At 43.2% G+C, this 23,820-nt stretch overlaps 1 protein-coding gene across 1 annotated transcript in view; it reads left to right on the forward strand.

Moving 5' to 3' along the window:
* Window positions 1-22,693, forward strand: part of LOC109986268 (calsyntenin-2) — a 242,381-nt gene extending 219,688 nt beyond the window's left edge. Inside the window, exons 12-17 of the mRNA XM_020636858.3 lie at window positions 4,099-4,310; window positions 10,459-10,629; window positions 10,777-10,922; window positions 13,455-13,578; window positions 18,342-18,526; window positions 18,668-22,693. Coding sequence (XP_020492514.1) covers window positions 4,099-4,310; window positions 10,459-10,629; window positions 10,777-10,922; window positions 13,455-13,578; window positions 18,342-18,526; window positions 18,668-18,883 — 1,054 coding nt within the window. The 3' untranslated portion in view covers window positions 18,884-22,693. The remainder of the gene's footprint in view (window positions 1-4,098; window positions 4,311-10,458; window positions 10,630-10,776; window positions 10,923-13,454; window positions 13,579-18,341; window positions 18,527-18,667) is intronic.
* Window positions 22,694-23,820: the final 1,127 nt, after the last annotated feature.

Genomic DNA, 23,820 nt, shown 5'->3' on the forward strand with positions numbered 1-23,820 from the left:
CAAATAATTTAGGTCAGAAATTCATGCATTCATTTTTTAATCTCATGCTATTTTGTCCCTTCAGGCTCACCGTAGATAGTCGTCCTCAGTGTCTCCCTGTAGTCTCAGTGATGTAAAAGAAGGACACTGCTGCATCTTTGAATGTCTCATTTCACTTTAACAAACTCTCAGACAGCTCAGCTGACGAGTCCAAAGTAATATCCACCTTATGACATCACACATTGACCTTTGTTACTGCTCCTCCCTGGTGGGATCCCTAACCACTTCCTGTTTGCATGTCCTAACCTTCCATCTACCAGAAGGACCTTACTTTATTTAAAAAATAAATGCCAGTCCAGCAGCCAGTACAATGATGAAAATGTGTCAGGAATTTTGAAAGTAACAACAGGAAAGTCATTACTAATATAATTTATTTTAACATTTATCTGTATAAATTTATCTCTAGGCCACAGGCTTCTGATAAAAGATGCAGAGATGAATCATACTACAAATTTGAAATGAACTAATAATACTTATAGTTATGTCAGAGAGAGTTAGCTGACCTCAGTGATCATTTTCCTTCGATTATTTTTTGTACACACATTTTTTAAAGAGTGTTAAACCTGCACACAGATCATGTTTGTGATATTAAGCTTGTGCTCTTGTTAAATACTTGAAATGTTGAGGACCATTAGTCTCCCTCGCTGCTGATTGGTCATCCTGTTGTCATGGTAGTTGAACTGTGTTAGCCACAGAGTGTCTCCAACTGGTGTTTTTCCGGCAGCAGATCTGTTTGTCGAGTCCCGATGATAACTCAGGTGATTGAATTTCCAATTTGTTGTTTTAGTTCTCCGTCCAAAACTCACACCAACTCGGTTAAGACGCACGGGGAGTCGGAAACATGGCCTCCCGCCATCACACGTCAGCAAGTGTTGGAATAAACTCGCTCAGACCCCCGCGGACAGTGTCACTCCTCGCAAATAAAAAGAGATGTTAATTAATTCTTCCAAATGCGGTGCAATTTGTTTTGTGCAGACGACTAATAACTGCAATTACTGCGGGCCCTGAGAAAAATAAAAGTAACTAGCACTAATCTTTGCAACAGCCCTTTTTAGGCTCCCTTGTCATATTTCTTTATAATTAAGTTGGACTGGCTCCAGGATTTTTTTTTCCCATTTAGCTCTGCAAGCCAACGCAGCAGCCGTCTGTCTGCATCACTGAGTTTGTATCTCCCACAGCTCACAACAATGGCTCCATGCCCGAACAGCCAACAGACACACACCACCAGCTGTGTCCCGAGGAGAGGAGAGATTACATAGTGCCCCCATATACCTGTTTGTTTTTTTTGTGTGTCTCAAGCCATGGACTGCAGAGGATTAGAGGCAACAGCTAAGATTCAGGGATTTCATTCTTATCTTTTCAGCTGAGTTAAAGTAAACTCTGAACGTATAACCATAAATAAAAGTACTCCCATGAAGAATTAAGAAAAGTTTGTTTTATGACAGGTTCAGGGTTCAAGGTTGTCTTCACGATAAAAAACAGGTTAAAAAAGCAACACAATTAGTCGTTTAAAAAGGCAATGGCAGCAGGGACAAATTACTTTTTAAGTGTCTTTGTCCTGCATGCTGGCGGGCTGAATCTGTGGCCGGAGCAACTTAAACTGATTGGAAAAAGGATGATTAAAATAAGCCAGGAGTGACTCTTTAAAGTCCTGACTTTATAGAGGTGCAATTGGTCAGCGAGTGACAAACCAGCAATTCAATAATACTCTGCATTCTGTTGTAATGCTTAATGCTTAGTGTTTATCAAAACCTTTAATAAAACATTTTCGTAGAAGTGTTATCACAGGGCAGAGCAGAGGGAGACACAGGGAATCTCACAGCTTGAATAGACAGCCGATGTGTTTCTCAGGTAATTACGGAGAATGACGCATGTCGGTGTGAAATCAGTGCAGCTTGGGTTCGCCTGCCTGAAGTAGCTCGCAGGTGTCGCTTCATATGGGTTTGATTTCTTCTTTTGATGCCTCTCCCAGCAGGTTTCTGTTGTATGAGTGATGATTGTGTGCCCTATAGATCCCCAGTAGTTATCCTTTACCTATAAGTGTCGGCTGCAAAGAAAAGAGGAAGTTGCTCTCAGCATGATGCAGTTACTGCAGAGGGTTGGGGGTCCTGCCTGCCTACAAGTGTGAGTCTTTTTATGTAGAGTTTGCCGCCATAAAGTTCTCCCATGACTGAAACTAAGGGAGCATGAAAACATAATTTCTGTTCTGAAAGAGAAACTCAGAGCAGCAGCAGCAGGGTGGTGGGTTTGTATCACATTAACAGAATGTTGTCAGTAGGTGCAAATAATACATTTTTCTCCTTTACTTTGCACGCCTTCAGCTTTGATGTTCTGTTGTATGTTAGCCCACCATTGCTAAAAACAACCCCTGGTTAGCAAAGCCCTAGATGTCGTTTTGTACGTGCATAATGACTTTACGGGTCATGCAAAGAGGATGTTCGCTTCTGACCTGCAGCCAAACTGTATTACTTTTTGTTTGAATTCTACACGTACAAATCCACATCAACTACCCACAAGAGGTGAAAAACAAAGTGGGAAGTGGATGGATTTCTGCATCGAAGCATAGTTTGCATTAGAATTTAGATAAGAAAATACAGCATGCATGCATGACAGCTGAAATCTTCTGTCCCGGGTTTTGAAACGCAGGAAATAAGCTTGTTAGGATTCTTTCCTGTAGATGGTTTCAAGCTACAGTCGAGAGAGAAAGCATTGATTTCCCTCCCACTGACAGATGTTTGTGTGCTTGAAAGGCCCTTCGGTGAAAAATAAAAACAAAAATCTGGTGTTTGTTCTGCTTTCACGCTTTAAAAACACAACCAAACCCCCCCCCCCCCCATGCTCCCCCTCCACCTCCTCCTCCTCATCCTTCATCACCACCAGCCCGCTCAGTCCCTTTCTTCTTTTTCTCCCACCCTGTCCCTTTCTCTCTCATGTCTCTGTTTTCCATTTGATTGATGTTTAATCTAATGTTGCAAATCTGTGTGTGTATGAATCAATGCATCAGAGTGCGTGTGAGTCAGAATTCTGCCCTAAATATGTGTGTGTGCCTCCTCTCCTTTGTGAATGTATTCCTATTGGGCAAACTCAGGTCCGTGCATTGAAGGTTGGCAGTGGATGCTGTGCATTTAAACATGTCGTCACATGCTGACGGGGAGGCAGGCCTGCAGACGGGCATGTATAAAAACACAGTGTGTCTGCAGCCTGAGCACTTACAGAGCTTTTTACCCCCAGACTAACTGCACATGCCGGGATCTGGACGTGTATGAAACACCTTTTTTCATCTTTTTTTTTTTTTACAGGTCCTGTTGGTGTTTATGAGCTTCACTGGCTGCTGTAATGTTCCACAGCTTTATACTCTGATGCTGAATAGTTCTACAGCACCTTGTGTTAAGGACAGAGGGAGTTTATTCAAAGTCCTTTAGCGCTCGTCTGTGCCCATTGTCACCCTCTGGTGCCGTGCATCAATTGTATACTTCTTATATGACCTTCTGTTCACTGAATAGAGTCTAGCCATGCTGAGTGAAATTAGTCCGAGGATGAAAATAAAGGAATGAACTCGTCCAAATTAACCAAGGACAACTCGTACATGGGCAACAGTGTTATAAAAAAATATGTGGACATCACGGTATTGAATGATTTCAGTTACTGGTCATCAATGGAGAAACATTTCATCGTCTGGTTGTAATCACTTACAAGAACATGACACTATGACACAGGCAGCCAAAACAACGGGAATTATCAAACTTCTGAAAAGTTGAACAATTTTAGAATTTGAGCGCTCGGAGCAGCCGCACAAAAAAATGTGGAGAGTTTTTCCAAACCTCTCAAAGCTACTGAGATGACCTTTCATGTTGAGCTGATCTTCTTGATCTTATATTCCAACAACGTCTCCTCGCCATGCCTGAACACAAACCACTAAAGTAAGAAGAAACACAATCCCAGTGTCCGCAGTGTCGGTTAGGTTAGCTGCTGGACAAATGATCATCCTGTCATTCAGCTTCCTCTCTCCCTCTCTCTCTCTCTCTCTCTCTCTCTCTTTCTTCACCTCTCTGTGTCCAGGTGTTTCGGTGAAGACACTTGCATCACCATACCAGACATCGATGCCGTGGTGATGGTGTCACAGCCCAGTGAGCCGAGGATAACCATCAGCGGGGTGGAGAGGCTGAATCGACCGGCCTCCGACCTGAGAGTGCCGGGTGGAGTCGCTCTGTTCCAGGACCTCCACATCATCAGCACGGTCACCAGAGCAGACACCACCACCCATCACACAGGTATGGACCGTCACACACGGTTAGAGAAGCGTGCAGCATATTCAGAAACGCTGCACATTCAAAAGCAACAAATGCAACAGCTGAAACAAACGTGCTTTAACATCAAACGGGCAGCAGATCATTGGTCTGATCTCGCTCTGCCTTGGTTTCGGTCTTGTCTTGATCTCGGAGCCCTCTGGTCTCAGGTATGTCTTGGTCTCGGTTAGTGTGGTTTTGACTTCATCATACTTGAAATTGGTCTTTCTGAAGGTCTCGAATTTGGAATCTAAATCATTTTTACTCGGTCTTGTCTCGGTCTCAGACCTGGGGGCTCCAGATTTTAAATCAAGACCGGTCAAGACCTCCACTTATCGGCTATTTCTCCACATCATTACTGTGATTAGAAGGAAAACGCCTTTTTCCAAAAGAACAAATAGCTTCAATTCATTCATAATTTGTTTTTTATCCCCCGGTTACAGCTGCAACCTTCCCGGTGTTACAGTCCAAGTGAGTGACACGCCCCCTGCAGACAAGATGAGGATCTTTCTCTGATATTTATTATCTTGGTCTTGTCTCGGTCTCGGAGCCCTCTGGTCTCGGGTATGTCTTGGTCTCGGTTAGTGTGCTGTTGACTTCATCACTAGCACACACATTCAGAAACGACAGCAAATAGAAAAATTCTAAGGCAAATTAAACCTTTTCAACAGAAGTACACACTCCAGGCCTGCAGGGGTGCTCTGTGGGACAGTTGGTAACGGCTACCTAAAGAGAACATCTTAAAACATCAGGTCTCATCTGCAGCATGAGCCACTTACTTTTGTTGATGTCAATTCAAACTCTACCCGGGCAAAAACAGCAGTCAGATCCAGGATAGAAATGGGGATATATTCAAATTTAAGTCAGCGTACTGATTTCCTGTGTCACCTGTGCTACTTTAAAGGTAAAATTATGAAAGAAATTCACTTTCAGGGGATGTAATCTTCATATTCTTTTACTGTTTTCCTCAAAACAACTCTAACTTCAAAAGAAACAAGTTTAAGTGAACTTCACAAAGGGGGAGACGTGTACCTCCCTGCAGGTGGAAATCTGCCTCCACTAAATATTTTATTAGTTTTTCATATTGATAATGCGCTCACTCATTCACGACGTCCCATAGCTTATGCGGAGCCACCTGTCTCGCTATCAAAACAAACCTTCAGAGAAAGCTGAATGTTTCATAAGGCCTCCTGAGACTGCGAATCAGCAGCAGCGAGCATCTCTTTCATTTGGTTTATCGGCATGCACGGTGAACTCGACAAAACAAAAGTTGTGACGATGTTTGCAACACAGAGCAACTCTGTATTCCTGGAGGAAGAAAATGTTACTCCAACTCCAATAAGGACGTTTCTTTTGTGTCACTGTGATACACAAGAAGCTGTGCATCGTTACAACAGAGGCGGAAAAAGAATTAAGATTGGGACCATACAGTGAATAAAAACCTACAGAACAGACATTTTAAGAAAATAACATTTAAAGACACACATAGGGACAAAAAGCTGCATACTTGACACATAATATGTTATGTTGTATTATCACAAATTACAGAAATTACCATTGAGATTTTTTGACATTATACTTTGCTTTTTCTTCATTAAAGGAGCAGAATGTAACTCTGACCCCTCCTGTTTAAAATGGGTACTGCAGTCCAAATTCATCATAAAGAGCTGTCTCCCCCCGCCCCCTGCTCTCTTGAGTCGATGCTCACGCAGGTTGCCATGTGGTGGACACTGAAGCTTCAGTGTTTATCCAGCTCTGCATCTGTCTGTAAACCTTTCTGTGTTCTAACCTCTCTCCATTTTTCAAAAGCATCTCCAATATTGATCCTAGTTTGAGCACGTTTCTGCTCGTGGAGCTTATTAGAAACATGCAGAGGCTTTTTAGGCCGGGTACAATCACTTCTATCTGAACCAGTTCTCTTGCCCGCTTTCATCACTGCAACACCTGTTGGTTTGACCTGATAACTGCTCTCATATCTGGCAAACCGAGGGGCGTCCAAAACGTGTGGGGGTCTCTTAAAACCGCCTACCTTCTCTGGTCCAAACAAATCCAGAGCATTCAGGACCAGAATCTAAAGTTAGAAGGAGGACATACTGTCTGCTGCATTGTGGTCAGAGAAGCCAGCACTTCAACATAGCATGTTTCCTTAATGTCTGATCATATAGTAAGATCACTTTATCATCTCACTCACTACAGAGCTTACTGATTGGACCTTTAAAAATAATTCCACATTTTTATTAACAGTGGCCACATCTTCCCTACCTGCATAAATATAACTGAAGAGAAATAACAGGTTGAATGTGTCTCTTTTAAATACTTGAGCTAATGTACGAGTGTTTCACACATTCAGCCAAACTGTGACCACCCCTCAGATACAGTCGAGGACAAATGCTCCCTCTCGCCTCCAGTAATCTACAGTGTAAGCTAGAGCCTTTTGTTCCATGCAGCCAATATGTTGAGTCAATTTCCTGCAGCGGTCCATCCCTTTTCAAGCAGGACTGTGGGTATTAGCCCCTCCACTGTTGCCAAACAATTTCCTTTGTGTCCTCGTGCGACTGCAGACTCCCTCCTGCTGAGTAAGACCTGTACCCAACACTACACTGATTCTCAGGGTCGCACGGCCTTGACCGGCGGCAAATGAGTATGACATTTAAATCCCAGCGGCTTTAGCCTCGTCCGATGATCCCACCATCGAGGCAGGAACAGACCTGCTCAGCCCGGCTCGGCCCCGGGCCCCGCCACTCGCAGCCAATTAGGAGCAGATAAGCGGAGCTAGCGGGAGGTTTTAGCCCTCCATTGTTCGCAACGCGGAGCGGGAAGAAGAGCAGAAAGTGGCATTGCTTTCAGGAGTCAGAGGAGCTTTCTCTGCTGGTGAAATAGAGACTGCGGCTGGGGGGAAGAGATTAGCTGGAAGCCAGAGAAAGACACAGAAATGGAAAGAAAAAGAGAAGAGAGCGGAGACGGGAGAGCGTGTGTGGGAGAGGGAGACACGATGAAGTTCCATAATGAGCAGATTCTGTGTCCTCTCGAGGCTCAAAGGATCCCAGATAAATCATATATTTCTTTTGTAGGGCATGCAGTACGTTTCTTTTGGACCCTGTTAATCGGCCCCTCGCACTTTTCCGCTTTCTCTCTCCGTCATTCACTCGTCTTTTCATCAAGACCGCTCCGTCCTGCCTTCGTCCTCTCTCAGTGTCATAGCACAGTATCTTCTCAGGGCTTGTTCTGGTGCCTTCATTCAGCGGCAATGTCTGCAATTCTTTCAGTAACACATCATCTTTTCCTTTGACATCTTTGCTTTCATGGTCGTCTTCTGTTCTCTTTCTCGTCTCGTAGCCCAGTTTCTTTTTGTCTTGTTTTTTTTTTACACTAGTGCCCAGACTGTAGCTCAAAGTTCAGCATTTTCCGCGTGATGATGACACAAACTGATCCTGGAGAAGTCCTGCACTCAGCTGAGCTTCAGTTTGAACTAGCTTGGGTCAGCTATCGCACTTCTTCTCCTTTTATTTCTCAGCAGAACTTAACTACCCCAAGTATAGAAACACACATGCCAATGTGAGGAAGGAACTGCTACAGGCTTCATCTGCAGACAAATGAAGTCAGAAAGTACTCTGGTAGCTCGACATTTGACGTCTTCCTGTGATGTGTTTGGTACGGTGGCCGGTAGGGGTCAAAATCCCTCAAGTCTCTCTTACTCTCTCCTGTAAATAAACAGTTCCACAGAGCACCCCTACAGGCCTGGAGCACTTCCGTTGTGAAGGCTGAACTTGCAGCGTTTCTGTATCTGCAGTTGTTTTCTGAATGTGTGTGTTTTTGACTTGCTACGTTTCTGCATCCACTGTTGCATTTGTTCCAGCCGTTGCGTTTGTTTCTGGAGTTTGCATTTGCAGCGTTTCTGAATATGATGCACGTTTTTTCCAAATGTGTGTAATTTCAGCTGTTGCCGGGCTTTTGACCCATACCGGCCACCGTAGTTTTCCAACTTTAAGAAAAGTTTAGTCAATGCAGTCAGTCATGTCATGGACAAAGATATAAAGATGTTGCTAACATTTGCTAGAATTCGTTTTCATAAGCAAACCTATCCGTGTGTCCCAACCTTTTTCAACTCATGACCCCACTTTGACTTCACAGACCTCCAGCAACCTCAGACTTCCAAAACACAGACAGCTTTTTGCTCAAACTAATTTGTTTTCAATCATGTAACAGTTTTTCTACCGTGATGTCAGTAAGCATTCATTTTCGAGCACATTTGGGCTTCTTGGTGTTTATTATTGTGGACAGAGGAAGAGAGGCTGGGAGGGCGTTTCTGCACGAACGGATAGCAGACAGACAGTCGCCCACAGGAGCCTGTGTTCAATATATTTAAACATTCAATATATGTTTTATTAATTAAAAAGTATACATTTTTGGCGACCCAATTTAAATTCCATGCAAGCCCTCGTGTAGTCGGGACCTCAAGGTTGGGAAAGCCTGCTCTGGATTGTACTGAGGAACTGTGCCGCTTTAAGTTTCTACTTCTCATTCTAAAAATGAAAAAAAGAAAATGTTCTCAGAGCAATGTTCTCTTCTCCTAAATGTCACGGTCTCGCTGTGAAGTGAAGCGAATACTTGAAGTTGCCTCAGAAGAAGTTTGTTCTGTATTATTTAAGTGTAATTTATAGACTACATCAGCAGTGATCTGTTCTGATTTGGATTACATTCTGCAGGTTTACAGCAACATAATAAATCATTAGAAACATTTCTCACTTCCTTTTTTATTTTCTCCTGAGATAAATATTTGCCTGTCAGGATGCTAAATGCTAATCAAACATTCACTTAGTATTTGCCAACTCTTTCTGTTTGCAGTTTGTTGCTTTACACATTCAGTGAAAAGCAGCTTTATCTGAACATTTGTCCGCCTGCTATCAAGTAGCCCTTGCTGCTCACTCTTCCAACACAATAAGGTCATAGAAGCTAATGCTACGTGAAGCTACATGAAGCTAAACCCTGTTCGGAGTGATCATCTGAAAGGTCACACACCAAAAGATCAAATCTTCATGAACACAACTTTCTTTCCACTTCCGCTCTCGTTTCCACCTCATCTCTGCCTTTCCCCCAGAGACGCCCTCCAGACAGACACCCCACATGTATCTATCTCTCTCCCCATTGGGAGGCAGTTAAATGGCCATAGCCCGTCTCCTCCTCGGGGACTGCACAGTGACGGCTGGTTAACAGTGAGATGTGGAGGCCAGTGTTTTATAGTAGACTGCTGCAGACTCCCAGCATGGCTGTGACGGGAGCTGTCAGAGGGGACTTGTTACTGCACAGCCTCAAAGCACCGTCAGTGTTCAGAGAGATGACAAATAATTGGAGTCTGTGAGAAGGGGAAGGTGTGTTGTGTCCTGTAATGTTTGAATTATGGTCTTTTCAAGTGTTCAGGGTTTTTCTCTTTCCCTGTCATCTAGGCATGGCAACAGCAATTAGGCTGTCACTGCCACAATTAAGGGCGCATGCATTCATCTGTAGATTCATTTTGTTTCATTTGGTGTGAGGAGAACCAAGGTATGCAAGCCCACTTTGGCAGTCCCTACAGAAAAGTTGGATATTATTTTTTAATACATTTTTAAGCCAACTGCAAGTGTTGTAGAAACAAACCATGACCTCCATTGAGTGTTTAAAGCCTCTTCTTCATAAATGAAATACACATGACATGTGAAGGAGGAAAAGGGACAATTCAAGGATGGTTTTTTTTCATTTGGCAGACGGTCGACGAAGCTTGACTCGAGTTTTTCACCATGGTTCATTCTGTCCGTTGTAGCTTTTATTGCTCGTCAGTCAAGTCTGTTGTCATGGTCAGGTCAGGTATGCTTCTGTGTGTCATATTGAACCTCAGTATTTAATTAAGACTGTTTTATAACTCATTTGAACTTGTCATAGGAGGTCTGAACTGAGGTGCCTTAAATGGGACTCCAAGGGAAATGCAGTGCAGCTCGTCAAAGACAAACTGATGCTGTAACTCCTCTGGTACTGAACATCAGAAAAGGCTAATCATGGCATTTTGTGTGTGTGTGTGTGTGTGTGTGTGTGTGTGTGTGTGTGTGTGTGTGTGTGTGTGTGTGTGTGTGTGTGTGTTCGCACGCTTGTGTTTGTGTAGCACGCCGACCTGGAGTGCTGGAGGAGATCATTCATAACTTGGACTACTGTGATATCTTGGTGTTGGGGGAGGAGCTGAGGCCGGACCAGGAGTCCCTCCAACTACAGCGCAGCGTCCTGCTGGGAAAACACCTGGATGCCACCAACTCCACATCTGGCATGTCCATATATGGTAGGTTACTATGGTTGTCAAACCAAAGAGCCGTGTGGCTTCACCAAGTTGGCTGCCAATGACAACAGTTTCAACAACTCATTTTCATGTGACACATCCTAAATACAGTTTATGAAATAAAATGGCTGTCCCTTTTTCCCACCATAGGCGTGGACTCCATGTCCAACTATGAGCAGGTGATCCGACAGGTGTGTTACTACAACTGGCAGCCTGGACTACTAACAGAGAGAAGGTTTCGCCTCACCTGCTCCGAGCTTAATGGACGCTACACCAGCAACGAGTTCAACCTGGAGGTCAGTGTGAATGTGTAGGTGTGACCTGTGTGACCAAGTGTTCAGAAGACTAGAAAAGTTCTATACAAGTCCTTTTAACTTTAAATAACAGCAACAGGCTGCACATTTAGGGCCAATGCAACATTTTCACATGGGAATTTGCAGCCTGTTTCTTTCAATGGGAATCATGTCGGCCATTGCAGAGTGTCTGCACTGAGTCAGCCATAGCCCAGAAATGTGGAAACCTTTATTCTCAAACTTTTAATAGACGTGAATCTTTATGAATTTTATGCACAAAATGATTCATAAAAGACTAAATGCATGTTTTTAAAGAACACTTTTTCTGAGGTTCTTTATTTTTTATTTTTTCAAGAATACAACCAAAAATTTGCTCTTACATAACAGATGATCTGAACGTATTTGCACAAATTAAAATTCCTTCATTACAACATTTGTGATAGTCAGCATTGGTAGCAAGTTGCCATCAAAGACCGTGCTGCTTCTTACAAGTGACTGTATCAAAGTGCTTCAGCTGGCAGAGTCACCACGCTGACTCAGCTCAGGTGTCTGGCAACACTTTTACTCTGAGAGCAAATTTAAAATGAACTGCTGCAGCATCAGTTTCCCACCTTTGGTGGCAAAACATCTCTGGGAAAATAGAAAGTTTAGTGTGAGAAATTGAAAAACCCTTCAACTTAACTCAGTACTCAGTATGCAATTTCACACTCACTCAATTTAATAAAAGATGTGATGAGAATTTTATGGGCAATCTGGTTTTCCACCTTTGCTAATATGAACCTTTCAGTTAAAGGGATACTTCACCCATTTGCATTAAGCTTTGTATCATTAGAAACCTGGGAGTATTTTTGAATGGTTGTGCATCCCTCCCTCATTTTCCCCTCAGATGGGAAATCTTTGTATTTCTAAGTCTGAAAAGGAGCTTCCAGTGACGCAAAATGACGATTTTTGCATCACTGGAAGCTGTTGCGGTTAGCAGGGTGAAACTACAACGCTAGTTCCTCATATTTTCGACCCCTGAAGCTACAGACCAATCACAGACCAGTGGGTGGGAACTCACTCCCAGAATCGAAACTTAACGTGCGCCATATTGCTTGGAAGCTATGCTAACAGGCTCTATGGAGAAAGCTGATAATGGTGCAAAAATATAAATATAGCGGCGAGATGGCTGCTGCCGATAGGCCGGTCTTGTGTTTTGGCTGCTGCGGGGCCACTTTCCAAGATCAATTCTGGAAGAAATCTCGGAATCAGTTGAAGAAATTACCTTATGTGTTGAAGTAAATATGTCTGTAAATGTTTTTATATTTCTACTGCTATATTATATATTTTGGAGAAACTGTATCGATCGAATTTCCCTCTGGGATTAATAAAGTATTTCTGATTCTGAACTAGAGGACCTTAGCGGGAGTGGCCTGCGGTGCTGTGCATTCTGGGATTTGGTGTCTTTCATCAACATGAGCCAAAAAGACACTTTCTGCCTTTTCTCAGCCAAGAAGGCACCAACTTCAAAATGTATTTCACATTTCTACTACATATATGACCCAATGTCAATACAGATTCATGTTTCAATGGATGAAGTATCCCTTTAAATGGTTCACCCGAGATCTTGTTTATAGCACGTCATTACTGTGGTTACTTTAAAGAAGCAATCTGTAAGATATCTAGTGAACTAATGACCTTACTATATGATCAGACATTTAGGAAACATGCTATGTTGAAGTGCTGGCTTCTCTAACAACAATGCAGCAGCCAGTATGTCCTCCTTCTAACTTTAGATTCTGGTCCTGAATGCTCTGGATTTGTTTGGACCAGAGAAGGTAGGCGGTTTTAAGGCACCCCCACACAGCCGTTTTGGACGCCCCTCGGTTTGCCAGACATGAGAGCAGTTATCAGGTCAAACCAACAGGTGTTGTAGTGATGGAAGCGGGCAAGAGAACTGGTTCAGATAGAAGTGATTGTACCCGACCTAAAAAGCCTCTGCATGTTTCTAATAAGCTCCACGAGCAGAAACGTGCTCAAACTAGGATCAATATTGGGGATGCTTTTGAAAAATGGAGAGAGGTTAGAACACAGAAAGGTTTACAGACTGATGCAGAGCTGGATAAACACTGAAGCTTCAGTGTCCACCACATGGCAACCTGCGTGAGTATCGACTCTGGAGAGGAGGGGGGGGGGAGACAGCTCTCTACAATGTTTTCAATTTGGACTGCAGTACCCATTTTAAACACTAGGTGTCAGAGTTACATTTTGCTCCTTTACGGTTAGAACATATTTCAGTGGCCATATTTAAACCTTTGGAAGTGTGGATGGATCTGGTTCACCTCCTTGTGACCCTGTCAGCCAAAAGGTGTTTATGACCTGACTTTTAAATTGCTCTTAAGTCTCTTCTCCCTCCTGCCTGGAATATCATCTGTATAATTTAATGTCAGTTTGAGTGAACTGACAGAGAGACTGCATGTGTAAGAATGGAACATGTCAGCAGTGATCACTTTGCCTTCCACCATCATCACTTCTTGCTTTCCTGTTCTCAAACAGGTGAGCGTACTGCACAGTTCAGAAGCTGGAGAACAAGTCAACCACATGGTAGCCCCGCCCCAGTACATGCAGGTGGTCCACCATCCGTCCATGATTCATGACCTGTACCCCAGCCACAGCTCAGGTGAGAAAATACAACCTGGTGTGTTGAATGATTCTTATTACGAAACAAGCAAAATGTTTGGAGTATTTGATCGACATTTTCATGAAATTCTGTCTTTTGATAATGGATGATATAATATTAAATGCTGAAGATTTCTCTTATTCACTTGTCGATGTTAAAAAGTCAAATCACAGAGCTTTAACAAAACGATGATTGAACATCTGATGAAGGTTCAATCTCCAGCTAATCATACAAGAGAAGAAGATTTGTTGTTATAAATGTTGACTTTTCTTGAATGGGAACCATGCAGATATTCAAAAAATTGGCCCAACTTATCACAATCAACCCAAAACAATTTTCTGCCAATAAAGCCGTTTTCACACATTCCTGAAAACTTAAAGAAAGTTTCACACGGCATGTCTCTGAAATCTTCCAGAGTTGCTTAGGAGGAGGGATGTTTAAAGAGGCGCACAAAGATAGCAGAAGAGCAACAGAAAATGTTCTACATTGATGTGTAAGATACTACTAGCAGGCTTTGCCTAATGGTTGGATTTAACATAAGTCCCGCCTCTGACAGAGCAAAAAGCCAATCACAGTATAGGGTTTTTGGGGCGACACCTGAGCCAGGTCAGGAGAATATCCTCCTGAAGTTATCTAGATATTTTCAGGAGTGCAGATGTGAAAACGGCTTAAGTTAACAATCTACATGCTCCATGATGTTTAAGCTGCTGATAAAAAAAACACTGAGACTACTTTTTTTGTGCGCTGATCATTGTTAAGATTCAGTCTAGATGTAAGTATTAGATTAAGTGTCCTGCCAATATGTGTCACCTGTTTGTGCTCTGCAAGTACAGTTTCCCTGCACGCCACAGAAGCCTTTTTAATCAATACTACTGAGTTTATTATGGGAAACACTTCTGATGCCAAAGCCTTAAGCCGCACTCATATTTAGATATCTAGTTGAAAAGATGGCTTTGGGCTAAAAGATGATGCCAGCTCTCCCTTGTGGAGATTAGATTGAAGTCGAGAAACAGTATGGATTGTAAAAAAACACCAACCAAGTTTTCTTTTGATGTTTGGCCACTAAAAATGAACGAGCAATGGTTCTATTTGGACTAAATACTCAACGTGTTCCGTTACTACGCCTGCTCAGTGAATGTGTCCAATCAGAGTTAAGGAGCTCTTGACAGGGGCTGATTCAGAAAACATGAGCAATATGAAATAAAGTGATGTTTGAAGATGTGATCATGGGGAAGGAGTTTGCTTTAGAAGATTGCTTAACTGTACCTTCCGGAGGTACAGGGCATTTCCAGAGGGGTGGCCAGGGATGGCATCCCCCCCCCCCCCCCCCCTCCCCCTTTGAAATCTTATTGGCCACCCCAAATTTCTTAACTATGATTGGCTATTTGCCTTGCTAAAGATGGGACTTTTGTATTACATTGCCATTAGCTTGTGCTTAGAAGTCGATGTGATTGGTGCAGACAGGCAGGGTGTGTGCACACAAACTTCAGGCCACCCCTGCACAGGTCAGTTCCTCAGCTGGGCCACCGCAGTTCAAAAAGTCTGGACACACCCCTGGCTGGGAGTCAGACCCAGGAGCTAGCTTGGTTATGAGCATTTGAAGAGTGTTTACGTCAGCCATTCATCCCTGGGTACACAGGGCCTCATCGTGGGGAACGCTCGGTTTTGCTTTCCAGTTTGTTTATCACTCTGTTCATCAGACCGCCGCTCTCATGCAGCGCTCCTCAGTGATGGAGCGAAGTGTAAATTCCCCCCCACCCCCCTCGGTTTCCTTTCCCTCGGTGCATGCGAGTCATATGAAGTCAAGGGAACATGGAGACGGAAGAGACATTGGTCTAAATCTACCACACCGCATTTAATTATTCATCTCACTCTAATGGATTCTACTTAGAATCCTGGAGAGTTCAGTGGCCAATGCTGTTAACAGCCCTGAGAGTAGGGAGGAGTGTGTGTGTGTTTGTGCATGCTTGTGTGTGTGTGTGTCTGTTTGAAAAGGAGGTCAGAGTAGCAGAACGGGATGTGGGTGGATGGAAATCAGGAGCAAAGAAACAGCAAAGAGTAAACATTGAAGAGATTCAGCGATGACTTATGTCTCTTAGCATGTGATTTTCTTTCACTGATGATATCGTGCTGTATGTTGAGACTTAAAAGTGAAAGGAAAATATCAGCGTGTGTGTGTGTGTGTGTGTGTGTGTGTGTGTGTTCAACCACATGAAAACACTCATCCGAGTAACTCCAAGGGGTTGCACGAAGCCTCACTGTGAGGAAGATCAAAGGACGTGGATTTAGTGTGAAAATCTCGGGGAACTTGACTGAATCAAATGATCATCTGAGGAGTACTCTGCACGTCTCACTCTCGTTACACACACACACACACACACACACACACACACACACACACACACACACACACACACGAGCAGGAACTAGAGGAGAGGGAAAGCGAGGCCAGGCGTCGGGAAGTCGTGTTTTCTCAGTAGGCTGCAGATCAGAGCCGAAGAAATAAACATTTTAGATCAAGAGAAATCCCCGAACGTGTGCTCTGGTTATGCTACCAAATAGGGCTTATGATACATCTTTGCAGGCCGTGTATTGCACTGAGACCTACATTACATGTGGTTAACTTATTTTTTTAAATACCTTTGACACAATCTGTAGTTTACACACAGCTCAGTTAAATTAATCCCTCCAGGTTTTTTGTCGCTCTTATTGGTTTGAATCAAATTCAGCAGGCCTTGGAAACAAATATCACTCTTAAATATGAAGCAAATTGTCGAGCTTTTGTCTGAACGCAGGCAGCAAAGAGAGTTCAATTAGAAATGTTAGACGTTCTTTTTTTTTCACATTACATCCTTGCATTTTTTAAGAAGGAAATACTGAAAGAATTGGCTTCAGAAAAGTAGTCGCCAAATCATATAAGCTACTTTTTGCCTAACATAGGGCTCAACAGTGTGGTTCCAGATTAGCCGTGATGTCATAACCATAACAGGTAGACTGACCACGAGCTACCTCAGTGTGAAACGATGGTTTATGCTCCAGTAGGAGACACAAGTTTGTCTGATATCAACCTCGTTGATAGAACTACACTACCCACGACCATAGAGTGTCACAGCGACGTCTCTGATTGGTGGAGCTCGCTGTTACCATGGTAATGTTTCCTGCCCCTTGGCGCAGAATGCGAACAGATAGTTTTGCTAGCAGGCTAGCTAGTTGGTTAGCTAACATGACATGTGTTAATCACCTTGTTATGCCGCAGTTATAACACACTTGTATTAAAAGTATAAACAGGATAATAAAGTTACATTATGGGATGTGTAGTTCCTTGACTCAGGAAGACATGCTTCAAACACACATAAACCTGAGAGCACAAACAGGACCTGTAGACATGCATGTAAGCGGAGATGTCATCTTTGGCGCCTGGGCAGTCGGGGGTCCGGTGCCTCAGCACTGCTTGGGGACTGAACTGGCAACTCTCCAGCAGCCAATCCAGATTTGTTCTGGGACTTGAACCAGCAACCCAAGGCTCTACAGAATGAGCTACTGCTGCGCCCTAAAAACAAAGACACTAATAAAGACAGCAAAAGAGGCTGATGAAAAATAGTCCTGCAGGTATTTTGTTAAAACCAGGCCTATAGGTCTCTGTGTGAAGAGGCCCTTATTGTTATAACGCTTACATTTTTATTGGAAATTTGGTACAATACGTCCGTCTTCAGGCCTTTAACTCACACCGATGCAAGACGCTGGACTGCCTTTTGGATCTCCAAAACTGAGACCAGCAAGTTTTTTTTACCTTAATGATTGCACAAAGTGAACGCTAAAGGATGACCATAGTGATTATGATTGACTCTGAGTGAGGCAGGAGTGTCTGAACAAAATGTCATGGCAACCCAACAGTAATTACTGAAGGCTAACCAACTTGAATGCTGCAATTATGATCCTTTGAGCCACACACACTAACGTGGCTTAGTGTTGATAAAAAGGGAAGAAAAATGACATTCTAAGAAAATCAATAGGCTGTCACAATAATTAAAGATAACAATCATGAGCAGAGGACCCATCTTATTTAAAGGTTCTCTGATATAATATAACCTGAGAAACCTGAGAAAAAAAAAAATCAATAGGCTATCAGGAGAGGCATCCAATATTCAACGGAGCCAATAAACGTGAAGAGTTGTCGCAGAAACGTGAGGAAAACAACCATAACTGACACTAAATACACAACATGGCTTCAGGATGACAATAATGTGTTCTCACTGTGTGTGTGCAAATTGAAAAGATGCAACCTGGTGAGATGCATTATGGGAATTTTTCACACATTTCAGGGCTCTATCAAATTCAACCTTTCTATTTTATTGCTTTTTTATGAGATACACAGGACAGTGGATTGAGTCGGACATCAGGGGGAGAGAGAAAGAGAGAGAGAGAGATAGAGAGAGAGAGAGAGAGAGAGAGTGTGCACACACTAACCACTAGGCCTTTGACGCCTATCAAGCACAGTCTAGTTTGCATACAGTAAGACATTTTGGTGCGTGAAAAGCATAAATCCAAAAAATTAAACTATCTAAAAATATCGTACCTTTAGAAAGACTTCTGACCAAAACACTGTGATAAAAAATAATTTGAGTCAAAGTGGTTTGCGACTATCTGTTCAGCATGACTTATTTCTGAAAACGTCTACCTGCACACGTTGCTTTTTATCAAGCTCCTCTTCCAGATTGAAGAGTTTCCTCTCACCCCTCCCTCTTCTCTCGTCTTGCCCTCAGGCGTGCCGAGTGCTGCCACCGTGGTCATTGTGATGTGTATCGCTGCTCTTGTGGTCGTCGTGGTGCTGGGCATCTACCGCATCCACCTGACACACCAGCAGGAGGTTAAGTTGGCAGAGACGTCCAAAGAGGAGGATGTGACCTGGGACGACTCGGCTCTCACGATCACAGTGAACCCAATGGAGGTAGGAGGGCGGGGAATGAGGGAGATAATAAAATTGAAGTAACAAGAAAGTGATACAAAACGATATGTTAGGGTTTGAAGAATAAATTCATGGTTTCCTGCTCTTAAGCCTGATTTCTGATATGAATATCGCTCACCACAGAACCTACAGCAGCCCCAGGCTGCAGAGGAGGAGGCCAGCGAGGAGGAGGAAGAGGATGACGAGGAAGGAGAGGAGGACGAGGATGACGAGGAGGATGATGACATCACCAGCGCTGAGTCAGACGACAGCGAGGAGGAAGTGGACGTCCAGCTACCCAGAATGCAACGCCAGAGCAAGAAGGACCAAAGCTGGGACAAAGCGACGATATCTTACTAAAACACACAATCACACACACACACACACACACACACACACACACACACACACACACACACACACACACACACACACACACACACACAAGCACACACACACTCATTGTGCAACACATTCATACAGAGGGTTGAAGCTAAAAGACTTTAAGTGATGTTGATGCTCTAAAAATGAGGTTATGTCTCCCCCTACTGGAAGATCTCACACACACACACGCACACACGCACACACACACACACACACACACACACATACACAGTGCAATGATTTAACCTTAGCCTTCTGTTTTATACAGTTAATAAAAAACATCAAACAACACATTAACCAAATAACTGTTGACCTTCTTAAAGGGACAGCATCAAATTAATCTCTCTGCTTTTACAGGCTCCATGAAAGCTCTGATCTTAAAGTTTTATCAATGAAACCCTGCACCATACTTTCAGTTTTAACGTCCAATCACAAAGTGATGTCCCCCGAACATGCAAAGCAGTCTTTATTTAAGAAAACTGAGTTGCAAGAGTAAAGAATCTGACTATTTTTGGTTTGTATACTTCATGTTATTTAGCCGACGTGGCACAGCCAGGTGATTTTACAGAAATAGCATATTTTCAATGGTACTCAAAAACAACAACAAAAAAATCAATCTGTGTGTAATCATGTGTCGGGGTCTGAGTTCTGGGTTTTTGGGGAAGACAGAGGAGTCTCCTTGTACATTTTTATACGCTCCTTTCTTGTAAATACTGAGTATAGTAGGTGACCCCCCCTCCCCCCCCCCCCCATCCCTCACATTCCTAACACCACTTTCTCTGCCTCCTCTCCACCTGTACACAACACACACACACACACACACACACACATCACTTCCTCTTGCATTTGAATGTACACACCCTAAACCTGAACCCTTAGCCTGCAGGAGTCTTTACTAACGGGACCCCTCAGTCCCCCCGTGTGTGTTTCTAGCCCAGTGTTCAGATCATTCCAGCCGACTGCGGGTGGGGTTTGTTAGTTTGACGGATGAGCCACTGCCACCATAGCGACTGGGTTAAAGGGATAGTTATTGTTAGCTTAAACGTTAGCCTCCTGGCTGTAGTCAGTCTCTTAAAGGGACAGTTCAGACTTTTTAAAGTTGGGTTGTGTGAGGTACTTTATTACCCACTGGAGATGCTGGCCAGCTTGGCATCTTTATTTTCCACACTGACTCTGCATCGCTGCAGACGGGGGCCATTACTACCACCTAATTTAGCTAATTTTAGGGGAAAAAACCGTGTAGACGCTATATGTAGATAATTCTCTGTGCTGTAATATCCAGAAGGCCACTTTGTTTTTTGCACTAATTTTGTGATGCGATACATGCGTGCTCCTCCGATCAGCTTTCCCGCTCTGATGGCTTAAAAAGGGACGACAAATTTATCCCGAAAAATATAAATTTTACAGCAACTACTACAAATGACCCCAAATTTAAGAAAAGAAGTATGCCTTTAAAGCTGCTCAAGACAAGATGGAAGAGATGCAGAAAGAGATATAAAGGATGCAGCGGAGACGAGAGCGCCACTCGGCTCGTCCAAAATTAACTTTAAACAAAAGTTTATCACCGCCGCACTGCAGGAAGTCAGCGACACTTTTAATTCCACCATCTCCTCCTTCTTTAATCGAGGCTGTGTTGATGGGACGTGGAAAAATGGGAAATTACAGCTCCCTTCAGAAGAAGTGCAAACTTGACATTTTAACATTTTTAAATTGATTTATTTAACTTTCAGCTTTATGTCAATATACTTTAATTCATCAAATATGAGAAATCTATGTCAGGAAACATATTTCTTTATACATGAAAAGTCTGATTACTTCTCACATTGAGTCATCAGATTTAATCAACCGATTAGAAAAATTAGTAAACATTTGAAATCATATGAATGAGTGCTAATATAAAAACAAACTTTAAGGGATAGTAACAATAATATATATAATATTTATAATAAAATATTAAAGTTAATATAAAGAAATGAGAATACGATATTGAAAAATGCTCCTATTTTATGTAGAGAAAGTATGTTAAATATATCACATAATGTGCATTCTGAATGCTAAACATAATCACTGTCCATGGTCCCCTAGAGCAGTGGTTCCCAAAGTGAGGATTAGGACCCCCTGGGAGGTCGCAAGAAAATTAGAGGGGTCGCATTGAATTGTAAAAAAACACAAATAAAAGAGTTAAAGGATTTCAAATTTGACCCAATATTGTGACCGTTAGCTGAGATTTGAGCTGAATGTCTGTGTTGCTTAATGCCAGTGTTTGGATAGGCTGGAACATGGTTCACCCGCCTCCAAGGACAGTGGGGGTCATGAGTGTCTACCATGCTAAATTTGGGGGTCTTGGGCTGATCCGTACTAGAATTCCTTTTTGGTCATTCTCATTTTAATAGTCAATAAAATAAGTTGCTAATGCAAATGCTGCGTACGTCTGCCCCTCATTTAGCCAGTGCAGTGAGGAGGAACCACTGCAGTGAAGACAACAAGCCCATCCTGTTTCTTTCACTTCAATCATTAGCAAAGACATTGAGGTCAAAGGCCGAGTCCACACGCAGCCGGGTATTTCATAAAACAGGTTTTCCTCCTCCGTGTCCAAAAATGATCCCGTCCACACACGCGTTACGTTCTCAAAAACATCTTCGTCCACATGAAAACGCAAAACGTACTGTTACAGCCATTATGAGCTCGCCAAGTCAACAACGACGTCTTTGACATGCTAAAATGTTCTCGCTATTCCTCTGCAACGACCATTTCATTTACAAAGTTGTCCATTCAGGACACCCTCTCTGCTCGTCAACATAGCGGGAGAGTAACTGTGTGTATGTGTTAACGTGTAAAAAGTCCAGTTTGGAACGTAAGTGCCAGCGTTAGTTTGGTTCCATCTGCCATCGCTCTAATCTCATGTTAACTAAAGAGACAGCGCCACAAAGAAAAGTTAAAGAACTAAACTCTGTTTTCCCCATCTACACAGAAACACCTTAAACTGAGTTTCTAAACATCTTCACCCTGGAAGGAGTTTTACTAAAGGAACGCTTTCAACGACCTAAAACACAGTTTAGGAACAAAAGGTCAAAACACACCCGCCTACGTGTGGTGGGGCCTCAGAGTGATGTCACACATCACAGCAGTCCTGAACTGTGAAGCTGTGCGCTGCGTCTGTAAGATTACAAGGACAGGCGGAGACGTGAATGCATTTGGCGGCGTCACATTTGACATAATCACAAAACCCAGTCCAAGGTTTCTTCACCTCAAAGTGAACGGGCATTAATCTCTGGCCGTGGCCATCCTCCCATCCAGTCCGTGTGCAACGTTTGATAACAAAGAGTCCACGATGACGCAGGAACATTCACGTGTGGCGGCTGATCTTCACAGTCAGCCTTGGAGAAATCACACCCCTGGGGGTGTAGCTGGGAGAACCTGTATGTGTATACTGTAGCTCTATGTCCATGTAAAGATCTCATTATGTTGTTTAAGAGTTTCCCCTCATCTACTGTGACACCTAGTCTTGTGACGTCACCTCCCCCCCCACTTCCCCTCCCTGGAACCTTTGGTGGATTTTGCATCGGCCCGAGCCCTAATGTTGTCCTGACATTTGTTTTAGAAGAGGAGGACGGGTGAAATTAACATGAAACCTTGTATAATGTGTAAAAGTTCTTTTTTTTTCTTTTTTCTTTTTTTTAAGTTTTTGGTTTTTTTTCTCTCTCTCCGGACTCTTTGGTCTGTTTTTCTTTGGAATGGTCACTACAGCACTTTCTGTAAATCGGCCAATAAAAACTTGTTTTGGAATCAAGCTGTGCGCCTCGTATGTGTGTGTTTCTTTGCTTTCTAATCTCGAGTCTATAATCTGATCATGAAGGTCTGGTATCTGATTAAAGAAGAGGGAAAAACTGCAATCAGTGAGGAATACATGTGTGCAATCTGAGTCCTATTATTACAGAAAATATGAGCCGTCTATCACCTGATGGAAGTTACAGATACCTTTAGGGAGTATAAAATGTCATAACCCGGCTCGTGGGTCATGGCAAAAGATGTGAGGAGTCAGAGGTTTACCAAAGGGAGTCAGGCTGAGAGAGTGAATGAGGGAACCAGCAGGTCTTTGTAGACGGGGTGCACCGGGCCCAGGTGCAGCCGATGAGCCTCCAACCAGGACATACCCCCTGCAGCGATCACACAGACAGACAGATTAAGACTCCCAGTGGCCTGGTGACGGGGGTCACAAAGAAGACACACTGCTTAAACAACATTAAACGCACAGCATGTAAAATCAACCACCAGGGGGCACTCAATCAAAACAAAAACAAAAGATGACATTGAGGCTAGCGGGGGAATCATGGGAGTTCTCTCTGCTCCCCATGCAGGGAGCTGTGGTCCTCAAAGTGGGTGGCCTGGGTTTGAATCTGACCTGTGGCTTCCTCATTCACGACTCTCTCTCTCTGTCTCTCTGATTTCCGACTCTATCCACTGTCATATCTCCAAATAAGGGCATGAAAAGCCCAACAATAGACCTTTAAAAAATGTCTGCTTTTTGCTTTTAATTGAGCTATCTATAGCAATTAAATGATTACAATCAAGATAACTGATTGTTTATGATCTGGAACCATTCAATGCATGAATGTATTCGTTGAGTGCATGATCAATAGCATGTCTCCATCTAGTGGATACAGGTGGTACTGCACACCTACATGTAAACAAAGGGTTCAGTCCTGTTCATGTTTCATAACCTCAGCTCCCCGAGTGTTGCTCTTTTCCAGTCTCACACAGACATGTTGATGATCTCATTTATGGTTTCAGCCTTGAGCCATTTGGTTTGCATGCCTCACACTGATAAATCCACAGAAGCTGATCAGTGCAGATGATGGCCCGAGAGGCTCACTTCCCTGCATGAACAAGCAGAGACAAACTAGCTCCACATG

Source organism: Labrus bergylta, chromosome 11 (assembly GCF_963930695.1).
Source record: "Labrus bergylta chromosome 11, fLabBer1.1, whole genome shotgun sequence".
Taxonomy (NCBI): domain Eukaryota; kingdom Metazoa; phylum Chordata; class Actinopteri; order Labriformes; family Labridae; genus Labrus; species Labrus bergylta.